General features: G+C 39.6%; 1 protein-coding gene across 4 annotated transcripts in view; it reads right to left on the minus strand.

Moving 5' to 3' along the window:
• The window catches only part of gmps (guanine monophosphate synthase), a 59,173-nt gene that overhangs the window by 6,014 nt on the left and 37,326 nt on the right, over positions 1-15,833 (minus strand). For 3 of the 4 annotated variants that reach the window (XM_069896893.1, XM_069896895.1, XM_069896894.1), the window contains 4 exons: positions 13,185-13,300; positions 12,958-13,088; positions 10,429-10,601; positions 279-9,545 (listed from right to left, as the gene is read on the minus strand). In XM_069896893.1, the coding sequence (XP_069752994.1) occupies positions 9,444-9,545; positions 10,429-10,601; positions 12,958-13,088; positions 13,185-13,300 (522 nt within the window). In that variant the 3' untranslated portion in view covers positions 279-9,443. Of the gene's footprint in view, positions 1-278; positions 9,546-10,428; positions 10,602-12,957; positions 13,089-13,184; positions 13,301-15,833 lie in introns of those variants that run through there. The other variant, XR_011344192.1, reaches the window with a different exon arrangement.

Consider the following 15,833-nt stretch of genomic DNA (forward strand, 5'->3'; position numbering starts at 1 on the left):
TACGGTGCTAAATGTCTAAATTAAAATAAAATTAAAACCTCCTGCAGATATCTGATATCTTGTGCTGATATTTCTTCCCACTATCATGGTTTTCTTTTAATATTTAATAAAGCTGAGTCTCCAGTGTGTAATGGTCAGACAGAAACCAAGCATAGTAGAATATATGGAGAAATGATCAGTGTCACTTTTGGGATTTTCAGGCATTAAATTTAGTCATTCAACATGTGTGTGAAACCAGTTCAATGGGTCCCAAGGGTAACGAGTTCGGATGCAGCTAATTGAACAGTAATTTTTATTTACACATGCAGTGGAGTTGCAACAGGGATAAAAGACACACATTAAACGATACACTCGCAACCACCTGCTGGTAGAAAGCTTGACAATCAAGTTACAACATACAATATCCACTACCCCTTGATATCCCTTGGCAGGCACACCAGGGAGTTGGTATAAATTTGTTTCTCTGGTTGGCAATCAGTGGTGAGCAGAGTGCTACAGGGGTCTGGACGGGGTTTTGCACATGTTTTCTGATGACACTCAATTGAATAGAAAAAGTTTAAAAAGTGGGAAGCCTGCAGAAACAGAGACAAATTAAGTTGGAAATGGTCTGGCAGATGGAGTACATTGTTGCAGTTAACATAGCGGTTAGCACAAAGTTATTACACCAACAGCAATGCAGGTTTGAATATAGCAATGTCTGTAAGGATTTTATATGTTCTCCGTGTATCTGTGTGGGTTTCTTCCGGGTGCTTTAGTTTCCTCCCACTTTTCAAAAACGTATGGCGATTTGCGCAGCAAGGGCTCGGAAAGGCCTTTTCCATGGAACATGACTAAATTTAAATATGAAGTCATCCACTTTGGAAGGAAAATTAGATCAGATTATCATTTAAAACATTGAAAGTGACTGGGAGCGTTGCACATACAACATTCCAAGAGGTTAATAAATTCAAGATCTAGCGGTCAATGCTGCAGCGTGGCAATAATCCTCCTCCTCGATAGGTTGCTGGAATAGCATAACAGTTTCAAAACCCATGAATGTTATCCAGAAATGTGATAACAGCTGCCTCTGCTATAATACATGTTGGAGCTGTGATGTGAGGAAAACCCCAAAGGCAATTATGAAGGCAATTTAGACCAAAGTATCATTATCATTAACTTGCCCTTGATTGAAAACATGTTCATTCAGGGTTTTCCAGAAGCCCTGGATGAAAAAAGAAATCCAAAACCTGCTGAGAGCCAGATCATACGCATTTAAATCTGAAGATCCAAAACACTACAGGAACAGGTACAACCTATGAAAAGGAATCTCCCAAAGTGGAGATTCCGGGTGAGAATGAAAACAATGGATACCCGGCAGATGTGGCAGGGTGCAAATGACATAACGTGCTATAAAACCAAATCCGGTGCAGTAAGTGATTAACTCAATCCCTTCTACACATGATTTGACCACCAGAACAAGGAAGAACCACTGCGTCTCCTAATGATCCTATATTGTCAGTTAAGATGTTGTGCAGGCTGCTTCAGAACAAATCCAAGGAAAGCATCTGGTCTGAATGGTACCCAACCAAGAACTGAAAACCTGTACTGACCAACTTGCCAATGTATTCAGGGATATCTCAGTATCTCAATCCGGTAGGTGTGGTACCCATCCATTTTAAACAGGCCTCAAAAATACCAGAGCCCAGAAGTCAGGCAACCTACCTAAATGATGACCAATCTGTGGAACTCGCATCCACAGCTAAGTGTTTTGAGATGCTGGTCAAACCATTCCAATTTGCCTACTGCACCATCTTAATGGCTCTATACAAAACTCTACACAAAAAAGATACACACATCAGTTTGCTTCTTCACTAATGTTCAGCATTCAACGCCATCATTTCCTAAAAACTGATCAGCAAACTCCAAGATCTGGACCTCAATATCCTACTGTGAAATTTGATCATGGATTTTCTCACCTCTAGAACCCAGTGAGGATAGGCAAGAACAACTCCTCAACAATCTCCATCAGCCGACAGGGCTGCGTACTTTGCCCCCAGCTCTCCTCGCTTTATACATACAACTGTGTGGATCGGTACGACACACCATCTATAAATTTACTGATGATAACATAGCAGTGGTTGGTTGTATAAGAAGAGACGATGAGTCGGTATACAGGAGATTGAAAACTTGACTGAATGGTGTAACAACCTTTCATTCAATGTCACCAAAACAAAGGAGCTGATTGTAGTTTTAAGGAAGGGATAAACAGAGCTGTACGATCCAGTGATCATTGGCAGATCAAAAGTGGACAGGTGAGTAAATTTTAATTCCTGGACTCAGCACACTAACATCATCATGAAGAAAGCAAGTTAACACCTCTACTTCCTCAGGAGTTCAGAGAACGGCAGAAAACCATAGCACAGAAAACAGTCCATTTGGCCCTTATAATCTGTGCTGAAATATCTTTCCTTGAGTCCCAGTGACCTGCATCCATTCCGTAACCCTCCAGACCTCTCCCATCCATGTATCTTTCCAATGTATTCTTAAAACTTATGAGTGAGCCTGCATTTACCATATCATGTGGCAGCTTGTTCCAAACTCCCACCACTCTGAGTGAAGTTCCCCCCAAATCTTTCACCCTAAAGCCATTTCCTCTCATATTTATATCTCCCAATCTAAGTGGAAAGAGACTACTCGCATTTACTGTCTATTCCCCTCATAATTTTGTAAGCCTCTATCAAATTTCCCCTCATTCTTCTACACTCTAAGAAATAAAGTTCCAACCTGTTTCCCTGTAACTCAACTCCTGAAGACCCGGCAAAATCCCAGTAAATCTTCTCCGCACTCTTTTGATCTTACTGATATCCTTCCTATAGTTTGACAACCAGAACGGAACATAATACTCCAAATTTGGCATCACCAATTTCTTATACCATCTCACCATAACATCCCAACTCCTGTACTCAATATTTTGATTTATTAAGGCCAAGATACAAAAAGCTTTCTTAAAAACCCTGTCTACCTGTGATGCCACTTTCAGGGATTAATGTACCTGTATTCCCCGATCCCTTTGTTCCTCCGTTCTCTTCAGTGCTCTACCATTTACTATGCATGTCCTACCTTGGTTTGTCCTAAATGCAACACCTCATATTTATCTTCATTAAATTCCATCTGCCATTTTCCGTCCACAACACCTCAATTTTAGTACCATCAGCAAACTTGCTGATCCAATTTGCCACATTATCATCCAGATCATTGATATAGGCAACAAACAACAATGGTCCCAGCACCGATCCCTGAGGCACACCACCAATCACAGGCCTCCAGTCTGAGAAGCAATCATCCACTACCACTCTATCTTCACCCATTCAGCCAATTTCAAATCCATTTTCCAATCTCTCCATGGATACCTAGTGCGTGAACCTTCTGAACTAACCTCCCATATGAACAATATCAACAGCCTTTCCTTTGTCTACTCTCTTGGTAACCTCCTCCAAAAACTCTGCAAGATTTGTTAAATATAATCTACCACACACAAAGCCATGCTGACTATCCTTAACCAGGTTTTGGCTGTCCAAATACTTGTATATCTGATCTTTCAGAACACTCTCTAATAATTTACCCTCTACTGATGTCAGGCTCACCAGCCTGTAATTTCCTTGTTTATTTTTGGAGCCTTTATTAAACAACATAACAAGAGCTACCCTCCAATCCTCTAGCTCCTCACCCTTGGCGAAGGAGATTTTAAATATTTCTGCCAGGCCCCCTGCAATTTCTAAACTAGTCTTCCTCAAGATCCAGGGGATTATGTCATGCCCAGGGGATTTATCTACCTCTATTCGCTGTAAGGCAGCAAGCACCTCCTCTTCTTTAATCTCTTTTATGTTCTATACCACTATTGCTTGTTTCTCTTCCTTCCTTGTACACCATCCCAGTTTCCTGAGTAAATACTGATGCAAAAAAACTGTTTAAGACCACCCTATCTTGTTAGGCTCCACGCATAGATGACCACTCTGATAGTAAGGGATTTTGTCCCTTACTATCCTTTTACTCAATATACTTATAGAAATCCTTCAGGTTTACCTTCACATTAACTGCCAAAGCAACCTCATACCTTATTTTTGCCTTCCTGATTTTCTTCTTAAGTATTTTCTTACATTTTCTATACTCTTCTCATACCTCATTACTCCTTGTTGCCTATACCTGCTATACATTTCTCTCTTACTCTTTACCAGATTGCTAATATCCTTTGAAAACTAAGGTTCCCTATGCTTGTTAACTTTAATCCTGACAGGAATGTGCAAACTCCACACTATCAAAATTTCGCCCTTGAAGGCTTTCCACTTACTGAACACATCCTTGCCAGAAAACAACTTTCTAGAACCTTTCTCATTTCCACAAAATTGGCCTCTCTCCTATTTAGAATCTCAACTTGAGGACCAGATTGATCTTTATCTATAATACTTCTTCTTTGGCTTGGCTTCATGGACGAAGATTTATTGAGGGGTATGTCCACGTCAGCTGCAGGCTCGTTGGTGACTGACAAGTCCGATGCGGGACAGGCAGGCACAGTTGCAGCGGTTGCAAGGGAAAATTGGTTGGTTGGGATTTGGATTTTTCCTCCTTTGTCTTCTGTCAGTGAGGTGGGCTCTGCGGTCTTCTTCAAAGGAGGTTGCTGCCCGCTGAACTGTGAGGCGCCAAGATGCACGGTAGGAGGCAATATCAGCCTACTGGCGGTGGTCAATGTGGCAGGCACCAAGAGATTTCTTTAAGCAGTCCTTGTGCCTTTTCTTTGGTGCACCTCTGTCATGGTGGCCAGTGGAGAGCTCGTCATATAACTCGATCTTGGGAAGGCGATGGTCCTCCATTCTGGACCCAGCGCAGTTGGATCTTCAGCAGCATGGATTCGATGCTTGCGGACTCTGCCAGCTCGAGTACTTCGATGTTGGTGATGAAGTCATTCCAATGAATGTTGAGGATGGAGCGGAGACAGCGCTGATGGAAGCGTTCTAGGAGCCGTAGGTGATGCCGGTAGAGGACCCACGATTCGGAGCCGAACAGGAGCGTGGGTATGACAACGGCTCTGTACACACTGATCTTTGTGTGTTTCTTCAGGTGGTTGTTTTTCCAGACTCTTTTGTGTAGTCTTCCAAAGGCGCTATTTGCCTTGGCGAGTCTGTTGTCTATCTCTTTGTTGATCCTTGCATCACATGAAATGGTGCAGCCGAGGTAGGTAAACTGGTTGACTGTTTTGAGTTCTGTGTGCCCGATGGAGATGTGGGGGGGGGGGCTGGTAGTCATGGTGGGGAGCTGACTGATGGAGGACCTCAGTTTTCTTCAGGCTGACTTCCAGGCCAAACATTTTGGCAGTTTCTGCAAAAGAGGATGTCATGCACTGGAGAGCTGGCTCTGAATGGGTAACTAAAGTGGCATCGTCTGCAAAGAGTAGTTCACGGACAAGTTGCTCTTGAGTCTTGGTGTGAGCTTGCAGGCAGGCGCCTCAGATTGAAGAGACTGCCATCCGTGTGGTACCGGATGTAAACAGCGTCTTCATTGTTGAAGTCTTTCATGGCTTGTTTCAGCATCATGCTGAAGAAGATAGTAAAGAGGGTTGGTGCGAGGACGCAGCCTTGCTTCACGCCGTTGTCAATGGAGAAGGGTTCGGAGAGTTCATTGCTGTATCTGACCCGACCTTGTTGGTTTTCGTGCAGTTGGATAACCATGTTGAGGAACTTGGGGGGGGGGATATCCGAGGCGCTCTAGTATTAACTTGAAACTAATGACATTCATGCGTAACCTCATGTTTATTGTATTTCTCATAGTTCCGGAGCATAGCTTTTCCCATTTTCCATTTTTTATCTTTATGACACACCAATGGCATCATGAAGAAAGCCTCTACTTCCTCAGGAGTTTGCGGAGGAGCTAGTGGAGTTGTTCAAGTGAATCGGCACGGACTTGAAGGGCCGACATGGCCTCTTTCCGTGCTGTAAACAGTTATATGGTTATGGTCTCTGGAGCCAAAACATTCACTTATAAATTTTTCTGTCACTTGATCTGCCTGGTTCCCTAATAGGAGATCAAGTATTGCATCCTCTCTCGTTGGTACCTCTATATATTTTTTTAGAAAACTTTCCTTAGCACATTTGACCAACTCTAAGCCATCTAGCCCTTTTACAGTATGGGAGTCCCAGTCAATGTTTGGAAAGTTAAAATCTCCTACTATTACAACTTTCTGTTTCTTACATCGGTTGCTATCTCTCTACAGATTTGCTTCTCCAATTCTCTCTATTGGGGAGTCTATATTACAACTCTATCAATGTGGTCACAGTTTGGTATGACATCATAAACTTTGGCAAATTTCTACAGAAGTGTAGTGGAAAGTGTGCTGATTCACTGCATCATAGCCTGGTAAGGGGGGCACCAATACCTCTGAGCAGAAAGCCCTGCAAAAGATGGTGGACTCAGCCCCAGTACAAAACTCTCCCCACCCAGAACATGCTCTGTTCTGGCTGCTGTCATCAGGAAAGAGGGAGAGGTAGAGGTACCTCAAGGCTTGTACTTCCAGGTTCAGGAACAGTTGCTACCCCTCCAACATCAGACTCCTAAACAACAAACTCAGACTCATTTGCAGACCCTTACTTTGCACACTTATTGCTGAAATGTTCTGATGTATTGTAGTTGTTTATTTTTATTTGTTTATATTTCTTATTTGAATATGCATCTTTTCTTGAGTACAGTTTTTTGCACTCCCGATAAGTAGAAATTCTGCCGAGCTCACAGGAAAAAGAATGTCATGAATGTACACTGACAATAAATCTGAACTTCTTCTAAAAGCAGCAACTCACTGCTTAAATCCCAAGCTGGGAACAAAAACTGCAAAATTCTAGTCAAAAGCAAGTCGAGCACAATTCACTGGATGTGGTCATGATGAAGTAGAGACCACTTCAACATCCCATCTGCCGACTTGAAATAGGAACGGGAGGGACACCTAGAAAAATTAACCCAAATAGGGTTAAATAGAGGATGTCAGCTCCCTAAATGTTGACAATACTGCTGAAAGTTAATGTTCAATTGTATCATTAATTGTTACTGAGAGTAACAGAGACCTGGCTAAAGGATTGAGTTTTAAATATTCCTTGATGTATGAAATGTAGGAAAGGAGGCTAAATGACATAATTATGGAGAATTTTGTCCTGGAATGATCAATGACGGAATCAGTTTTGATTTGAAAAACAATAAGGCACCTGCCCACTACTGCAACCGTACCATGGGCTGTCAATTAACAGAAGGAGACTGAGGAGCAGATTTGCAGTGAATTTGCACAAATGTGTAAAAGCCATGGAATGGTAATAGGGAATCTCAACTCTATAAATGCAGACAACGATAGCTGGATGAAGAAATTATTTCTGAATTTTTCTAAATATTTATTTATCAAAAGGTCCAACAGGAGTTAAGATTATAAGAAAGACAGCTTTCATACTATATTTTGAGACAATAAACAGAAACTGGAGATAGGAAATTTGCATGCAATAAAATGAATTGCTAAGAAAAATAGTTTACAGAAGTACCTATACATATACGAAATATATATTTATATACCCTGACTTAAGTCACTTAAATTATTTGAATGATGACCAATAGATCTCATTTTCAGCAAGAACGAAAAAAGGATATATGCCTTTGAGTCTTACTTCAAAAATACCTTTTTGCTTGCTTCATACCCATCTGATCATAAAAAGACAGACTATTTCATTTAATGATTAAAGATGGAAATCCCTGAACAAAAGCACGTCTGTTATTTTAATGGCAACGTTAACATACTTGAACTCACATTTTCTTCAATGTTGGTGGTAAATATAAAATTCCTACTTTGTGCTCATACTAAAATTTGAACAATTTACTTTAACCAGGAGAAAAAAAAATCAAGGTACTGACAGAATTACTGATTTAGACATTTTATTTTTCAGAACCTGCACCAGAAATTTCATATAAGACCCCTTTGAGGGAACCTCTCTCAGCCACATTATGATACCCCCACCTCCACAAAAAAAATCACTGCTACATCAGAAGCATGATGAATAACCTAGCTGCTATAAAATGGCAGTCTCAGCAACATAGAAATCAGATTGTTCAGACATTAAAATCAGGCTTCAGGTATTGTCATGGAATTTTTTTCTTACTGTTCCAGTAGCTGCTAAATGAAGTAACAGAAAGATCTCAAACTCTTTGGTGCTAATTCTGTTTTCTCAAATAGCTGAATGAGAAAACAACTTGATTAAATAGTTCATTCAATCCACCAACAAGTCTGCATCTTAGCAGCAGGAGGTTTAAAAGTCACAAAATGTCATAGAGTTGATTTAATTTTCAATGCATTGAAACATTAATCTACATATGCATAAATGCAATCTAGATTAAATACTGCATAGAAATATCCATAGATTCACTTTTAACTTGTAGAATTCTGGTTACAACAAACTGAACAGAGCTTCTGAGTGGAGAGGAATAATTGGAATTCTGCCAAACAGACTAAATTTTCAGGAATACTTCTGTAGTAAACTCAAAACAAGAAATCTTTACATTGTGCCATTAATTAACACTTACTGTTGAAGGAAATTTCAGAACTTTGTCTCATCAATTTAACAAACTTGCATTTGTAAATTACATTTCTAACTGTGGAATATGCAAAAGTAATCAAATTAAGGCAACAGATAATGAACATAAGTATATTGATAAACTTATCAAGATAGGTATCAAAGTGAAACTATTTCACAGAATGAAATAGTTTGTTCATAAAATAGATACAAAATTGTCAAATGATACATTTAAAAAGGCTGCTTTTGGAAAATGCTAATCCTCTTATGCATCAAATAAAATTTGTTCACCCAAATTAGCAAATATGTACAGTACAATAGGGTCAGCTGTTAATATCGATCCCAAAGCAAATATAGGATTAGTATTTTTTTTGGCAAAACTAAAATACTTATTAAAAAGTCCAACAGCCCATTAAAATTACAGTCATTTCCAAGATTATAGTGATAAAACCATCAAGTATTTTATATAGGCTGGAACACACCAAAACCTATCAATACAAACCATTATTTGGCAAAATACTTTTCACAGATCTGATCAAAAAGAAAATGGGTCATACCAATGAGTTTCGCAACAACTCAATGGTAGTGGCTTATGTTCTATAAACCAACTAAACTTCAGGATATACAAAAATTAGAGAATATCACAATACATCAGCAAAAGCCAAACTATTTTTATCTGGACAACCTGATGCTGAGTTCATTTACCTAAACATATCTTTAGCTCACTAAAATGTATCATTGCAAAACAGTGAATTACCCAACAGGCTCCAGGGTTGAGAGGGGGTTTGACAAAAAGGTGCGAAGTAGCAGCTCCATTCACACTTTCACCATACTGTTGATTTTGGGAATGTTTTCAAGAAGAAATTACTTTATTCACTCCCATTCTGTAGTTCCAGGTGGTTTTGAGGTTAAATCATACATTAAACGGGATATTCCAGGTATCTTCTTGATTTCCCTTACCATTTTTAAAATAACCTGGCATTTACAAGAAAATGCTTTATTAATACATTGTATTGAGAAACATTTGAAAATACAAGTAAAATCTCTGTAATGGCTTTCTCCACTGGTATAACATTACATCATAAATACCCTAGATTTTAACTTATTATTTGCCACTATAGTCGATAAAATGTTTAAACCTGCTCCTTGTGTTTAACCAGAACAAGGAGAGAATATTAAGTCAGTATCCTTGTATGAATAGGTACCAACTAAATGATTAAGGTCAAAAATGAGAAAGTCTAGCACTGTCTAGTTTTATGTTTGAAGAATAGTCATTTCAACAAATCAGTTTTTTTCTCAGTCTATCAGAAAGGATAATGAATCAAATACAGGACAACTCTGATTATCTGAAATCGGATTCTCTAAAATCCTCATTTATCTGAATTTCTTTTTAAAAAGTTGGGTAAATGAGATATCCAAAACAAATAAGAAATCCTAAATTTATTTCAGAGCCAAACTGACCAGGGACCTCGGGCTGATGGGCAGCAGCGTGGGGACCTCAATGGGGAGGTTATCAGTGATCAACGAAAGCCAGAATTTTTTTGGTGAGAATTAAACATTATTTTAATGCTTAAAAATCCTTCCCTTGTTGCTTGTTATTGTTTAAATACTGTTACAAGTGATTTGGTGTTGCTACTGGGCTGTTTTTTTTTTAAAAATAACCAGTTCTCTGAAAAAAGTTTATCCGATGTAGGCCCCAGTTCCAACTATTTTGGATAATTAGAGTTGTGATGTACATTTAAATTCCATGTCAATCTCAGTATTAAATCAACATAAAATATTTATAGTCAATGACATTTCTGAATCAAGATAGAAAGCACCTTTTAGATGGTGTATCTAAACAAAATTCAGATCTTACCTCTTCGGGAATGTGGTTACCAGGGGTTGCTGGGATGCCAGTCATGAAATCACTTGTGATGAAGGTCCGAATAACCACAGATCTCTGACAAGATGGCTGCTTCTGAAGTGGATCACGGTCGAAATGCAATGGAATTAAAATAACTGGCATCTGACTAACTTTCCCAGAGAAACCTACAAACAGAAATGATGCAATTCTCAATGTTCATGCATTTAGATCAATTAAACATAGTAAGTGTGCTTAAGTCAAAGTAATAGAGCAATATTTTTTATGCTACTGCTCATAGAATTTCAAATAAAAACAGAAGAACATACCACTCAGCTCCTTGTGGATGCTCTACAATGATCCATCTGACAACCCTTGTGGATTTGCTTAATTTATCTCCAAAGCCCCTGATTCTTCCCCACAAACCACAGTCCCATCATTCTATCACATCAAACCTGAATGCATTATACTTGATACCCTCATCCAATTTGTCCACATAGTCCTAATCCATGGCTTCCCACTAAAATCACAGATTTTCAAATTAAAAACTTACTCATTTCCTTTTTCTGTCCATTAACCAATCCTCAATATTATTTCCCAACACCCCCCCTCCAAAAAAAAGCATTCACTCCTAATTTTGTTAATAATCTACAGGGCACCATATTTTGAAAATCTAAATATCAGTTGTTCACTTTTATATAACATTGTAGCACAATGTAGGACTAACATCCCACCATGTTGTGCTGACCTGTCACAATCTAATTTTTCCCTATCTCACATTCATAACCCTGTGTGTCATACATCCAAGTACCTATCTAAGAATCTTTTGAATATCCTGATCGTGTCAGCCTCCACTACTACATGCAGCAATGTTCATTTTTACCTAATCTTACACTGTAATTGATCATTTTAATTTAGAAATGTAGAATGGTAACAGGCCCTTCCAGCTTACAAACCCCATACATTTTTTTGGAGAGTGGGAGAAAACCCAGGCAGGTTACAGGGAGAACATACAAACTCCTTGCAGACAGCAGTGATTCAAACCTAGCTACTGGCACTGTTATAGCAATATGGCAACCACTTAGTTATCTGTGTATTCTACATTTTACTAATTTCCTTAATAATGGATTCTAATACATTGCAAGCACATCCTCTTGAAGCCTGTTCCATTGTATTCATTTGATTGTCATCAATTCAGTCTTAAGAATGCTGCCTTTTTTTTTCTTTCTTTGGCTTGGCTTCGCGGACGAAGATTTATGGAGGGGGTAAAAAGTCCACGTCAGCTGCAGGCTCGTTTGTGGCTGACAAGTCCGATGCGGGACAGGCAGACGCGGTTGCAGCGGTTGCAGGGGAAAATTGGTTGGTTGGGGTTGGGTGTTGGGTTTTTCCTCCTTTGCCTTTTGTCAGTGAGGTGGGCTCTGCGGTCTTCTTCAAAGGAGGTTGCTGCCCGCCAAACTGTGAGGCGCCAAGATGCACGGTTTGAGGCGTTATCAGCCCACTGGCGGTGGTCAATGTGGCAGGCACCAAGAGATTTCTTTAGGCAGTCCTTGTACCTTTTCTTTGGTGCACCTCTGTCACGGTGGCCAGTGGAGAGCTCGCCATATAACACGATCTTGGGAAGGCGATGGTCCTCCATTCTGGAGACGTGACCCAACCAGCGCAGCTGGATCTTCAGCAGCGTGGACTCGATGCTGTCGACCTCTGCCATCTCGAGTACTTCGACGTTAGGGATGAAAGCGCTCCAATGGATGTTGAGGATGGAGCGGAGACAACGCTGGTGGAAGCGTTCTAGCTGCCTACATTCAGATAAAAGAGCCTTCAATTGTTTGCCATTTTTCTTGCTCTGCCTCAAACTAGAATTATATATACAACCTTTTTGGCTCTGATCATCATTATCCATTTTGCTACAATGCACTTTCCCCCTGTTCTTTCTCTTTAAATTTCCTGTCATGCGAATACTATTATTCTTTTCCAACAGGCCTAGAGTTACAAGGTTAAAAAACATTTTTGTGTACCAGTCCAACAAAACAGCTCCCAGTACAGATACAGGTGCCTCAGAATTGATGCACATTTTCTCCCACCACACCCCACCCCCCCCCCCCCCCACCCCCACACACACACACACAGACCATCATCAACCTATGAGCCAGACATCAATCTCCAAATGGTTCAGATTGTAATCCATAACTTGTGCTTCTGCTTTCTACTTTGGATCTTAGCTGCTCATCTTTCTTCTGCACAACTTCGTTTGTTATTCTGTACCTTTGGGTCCAAGGTGAAGCATAACAGCTCACCAACAATCATGGTAACTCACTTTTCAGGACTTAGGCTTATGATTGCAGAAAACAGTAGCTACACTGAGAACTATATTATTCCCTGTTAGAAATAGGTCACTTTCACAACTATTTGCCATGTACAAAAATGCTGAAAATCAGAATATTGAATAATTAAGATCATTTCAATGGAAAAAAAAGTTAACTCTCATCTCCACTAAGAATTCTCACTGACAAATAAATTTTCAAACTGTCAAAAGCTCATTCTTACCTGACTCTCTAAGAATGTTGTTAGCCTCAAAGTCAGCCTGCCGGAGTGTGCCAAGCACACCTGTTGTTAAAAAAGTCGGTGTTACATCTGTAATAGGTTCTCGGATCTGTGATCCAAAAACGTATACAACTCTGAAAAACAACATTAACAGAATAAATGTGTAACATCAGAATTTTAACATTACACATGTTTAATTTTCATTTCCTAATTTCCTAATTAGAACAAACCTGTTAATATTATGACATATTCGTGGAATAAGTCTGGCCAAGAACATGAGGGAATCCCAGTGTGGTGCATCCTTAGTAGATAATCCACAAACATAACTATATGATCGGCAATCACCCTGCAAGATAATTTTCATAGAATTACAGGTTACTTTATTTTCAAAGTGCAGGTATTCAGAGGAAAGCAGTTATCACCAAGAAATACACTTTTTTTTCCTTGAAGGTATAAACGAGATGCTTGGAAAATACATGGATTGTAAAAAAAAGCTTAAGAAATTAGGAAAGCAAAAAGAAGGTACAAGGTGTCTATAACAAACAGGGTGAAAATAAATCCAAAGTGTTTTTACAAATATGTGAATAGTAAAAGGAGAGTGAAGGATAAAATTGGTCTCTTGGAGAATCAGAGCGGACAACTGTGTGCGGAGCCGAATGAGATGAGGGAGATATTGAACAAGTTCTTCTCTTTGATATTCACTATTGAAAAGGATATGGAATCGTGTAGAATGAGAGAAGCAAAAGGAGTAATTATTGAAAATGTAGGGAAAGAGGGGTGTTGGAACTTTTGAGGCATATAAGGGTGGATAAGTCTCCAGGTCCCAACAGGATTTTCCCCAGGACCTTGAGGGGAGTCAAGGAGGAAATAGAAGAGTCTCTGACAGTAATTTTTCAAAAGTCACTAGAGGGGGGCATGGTGCCGCAGGATTGGCATATCGCAAATGTGGTTCCTCTGTTTAAAAAGGGGTCCAGTGTAGGCCTAACAATTATAGGCCTGTAAGTTTGAAGTCAGTGGTTGGTAAACTAATGGAGAGTATTCTTATGGATAAGTATCTAGAGGAAGGGACTGATCAGGAACACTCACCATGGGTTTGTGCAGGGATGGTCATGTTTGACAAATCTTGTTGAATTTTTTGAGGAGGTGACTAGGAAGATTGATGAGGGTAGAGCAGATGTTGTCTATATGGATTTCAGTAAGGCTTTCAATAAGGTTCCACATGGAAGGCTGGTAAGGAAGGTTCAGGAACTGGGTATTAATGTTGAGATAGTCAAATGGGTTCAACAGTGGCTAGAAAGTATATGCCAGAGAGTCATAGTGGATAAATGTCTGTAAGGATGGAGGCCAGTGACAAGCGGTGTGCCTCAGGGATTGGTGTTGGGTCCCTTATTGTTTGTCATTTACATTAATGATTTGGATCAGGGCGTCAAACTCAAATTCACAAGGGCCAAAATTAAAAACTTGGACTAAGTTGTGGGCCAAACTAAATATTTATTGAAAATTTTCAACAACATCTGCATGTTTTCTCTTCTTTCAATATATGTAATGTTAAACTTTTTCTTATTAAAATAAATGTTTAATAATAGTTTTGGTTAAACTCTTTCCAGAAGAAGCATTAACAAATGAGAAATAAAATAAAGTTTGCTGTAAAACCAGACTTCTTTTCATCTCCTCCACCTTCTGGAGCTTTTGCTTCTCGTTCAGATCCTTATACCTGTCCTGGTGTTTTGTTTCATAGTGTTATCGTATGTTATATTCTTTAACTACAGACACGCTGGCTCCACACACAAGACAACAGGTTTGTCTTTTAAAATGATGAACATATAGTCTGCCTCCCACCTGTCTTGAAAGGTCCTGTTTTCTGTCTTTCGTTTGGCCATTTTTCGTAAGGGGTTTATTACGTGTGAGTTCGGCGCAGATGCTAATGAAAGTAAAGAGAGGAGGTGGGGGCGATTAGCGGGCTGACGGGCCGGCGCCAACGCATTTGCAAAGCATTCTGGGATTTGTAGTATTAGCTGTGCATGCGCTATACTGGCGCGGCGGCCAGCGGGCCAGCTCTAATACATATTTGATATGATCTTGCGGGCCAAATATAATTATATCATGGGCCAAATTTGGCCCGCGGGCCTGAGTTTGACATGTGTGATTTGGATGATGGAGTGGTAAATTGGGTTAGTAAATATGCAGATGATACAAAAAATAGGGAGAGTTGTCGTTAGTGAAGATGGTTTTTGGAGACTGCAGAAGGATTTGGACTGCTTAGAAGAGTGGGCTGAAAGATGGCAGATGGTGCTTAATACAGATAAATGTGAAATGCTTCATTTTGGGAAGAATAATCAAAACAGGACATATTCGGTAAAGGGGAGGGCATTGAGGAATGCAGAGGAACAGACAGATCTAGGAATAATGGTTCATCGTTCTTTGAAAGTAGAATCTCATGTGGATAGTGTGGTGAAGAAGACTTTTGGAATGCTGGCCTTTATAAATCAAAGCATAGAATAGAGGAGTTGGGAAGTGATGTTGAGACTATTCAAGGCATTGGTGAGGCCAAATTTGGAATATTGTGTGCAGTTCTGGTCCCCAAATTATAGGAAGGATATCAATAAGAGAAGATTTACTAAAATGTTGCCTGGATTACAGTATCTAGAATACAAAGAAAGATTGAGTAGACTGGGTCTTTATTCATTGGAGCATAGGTTGAGGAGGAATTTAATAGAGGCATTTAAAATTATGAGAGGGATAGATAGAGTAGATGTGAATAGGCTCTTTACCTTGAGGGTAGGTGAGATTGAAACAAGAGGTCATGAGTTAAGGGTTAGGGGGCAAAAGTTTAGAAGTAACATGAGAGGGAACTTCTTCACTCAGAGAGTAGAGTTGAA

The sequence above is a fragment of the Narcine bancroftii genome, chromosome 9, assembly GCF_036971445.1.
Source record: "Narcine bancroftii isolate sNarBan1 chromosome 9, sNarBan1.hap1, whole genome shotgun sequence".
Taxonomy (NCBI): domain Eukaryota; kingdom Metazoa; phylum Chordata; class Chondrichthyes; order Torpediniformes; family Narcinidae; genus Narcine; species Narcine bancroftii.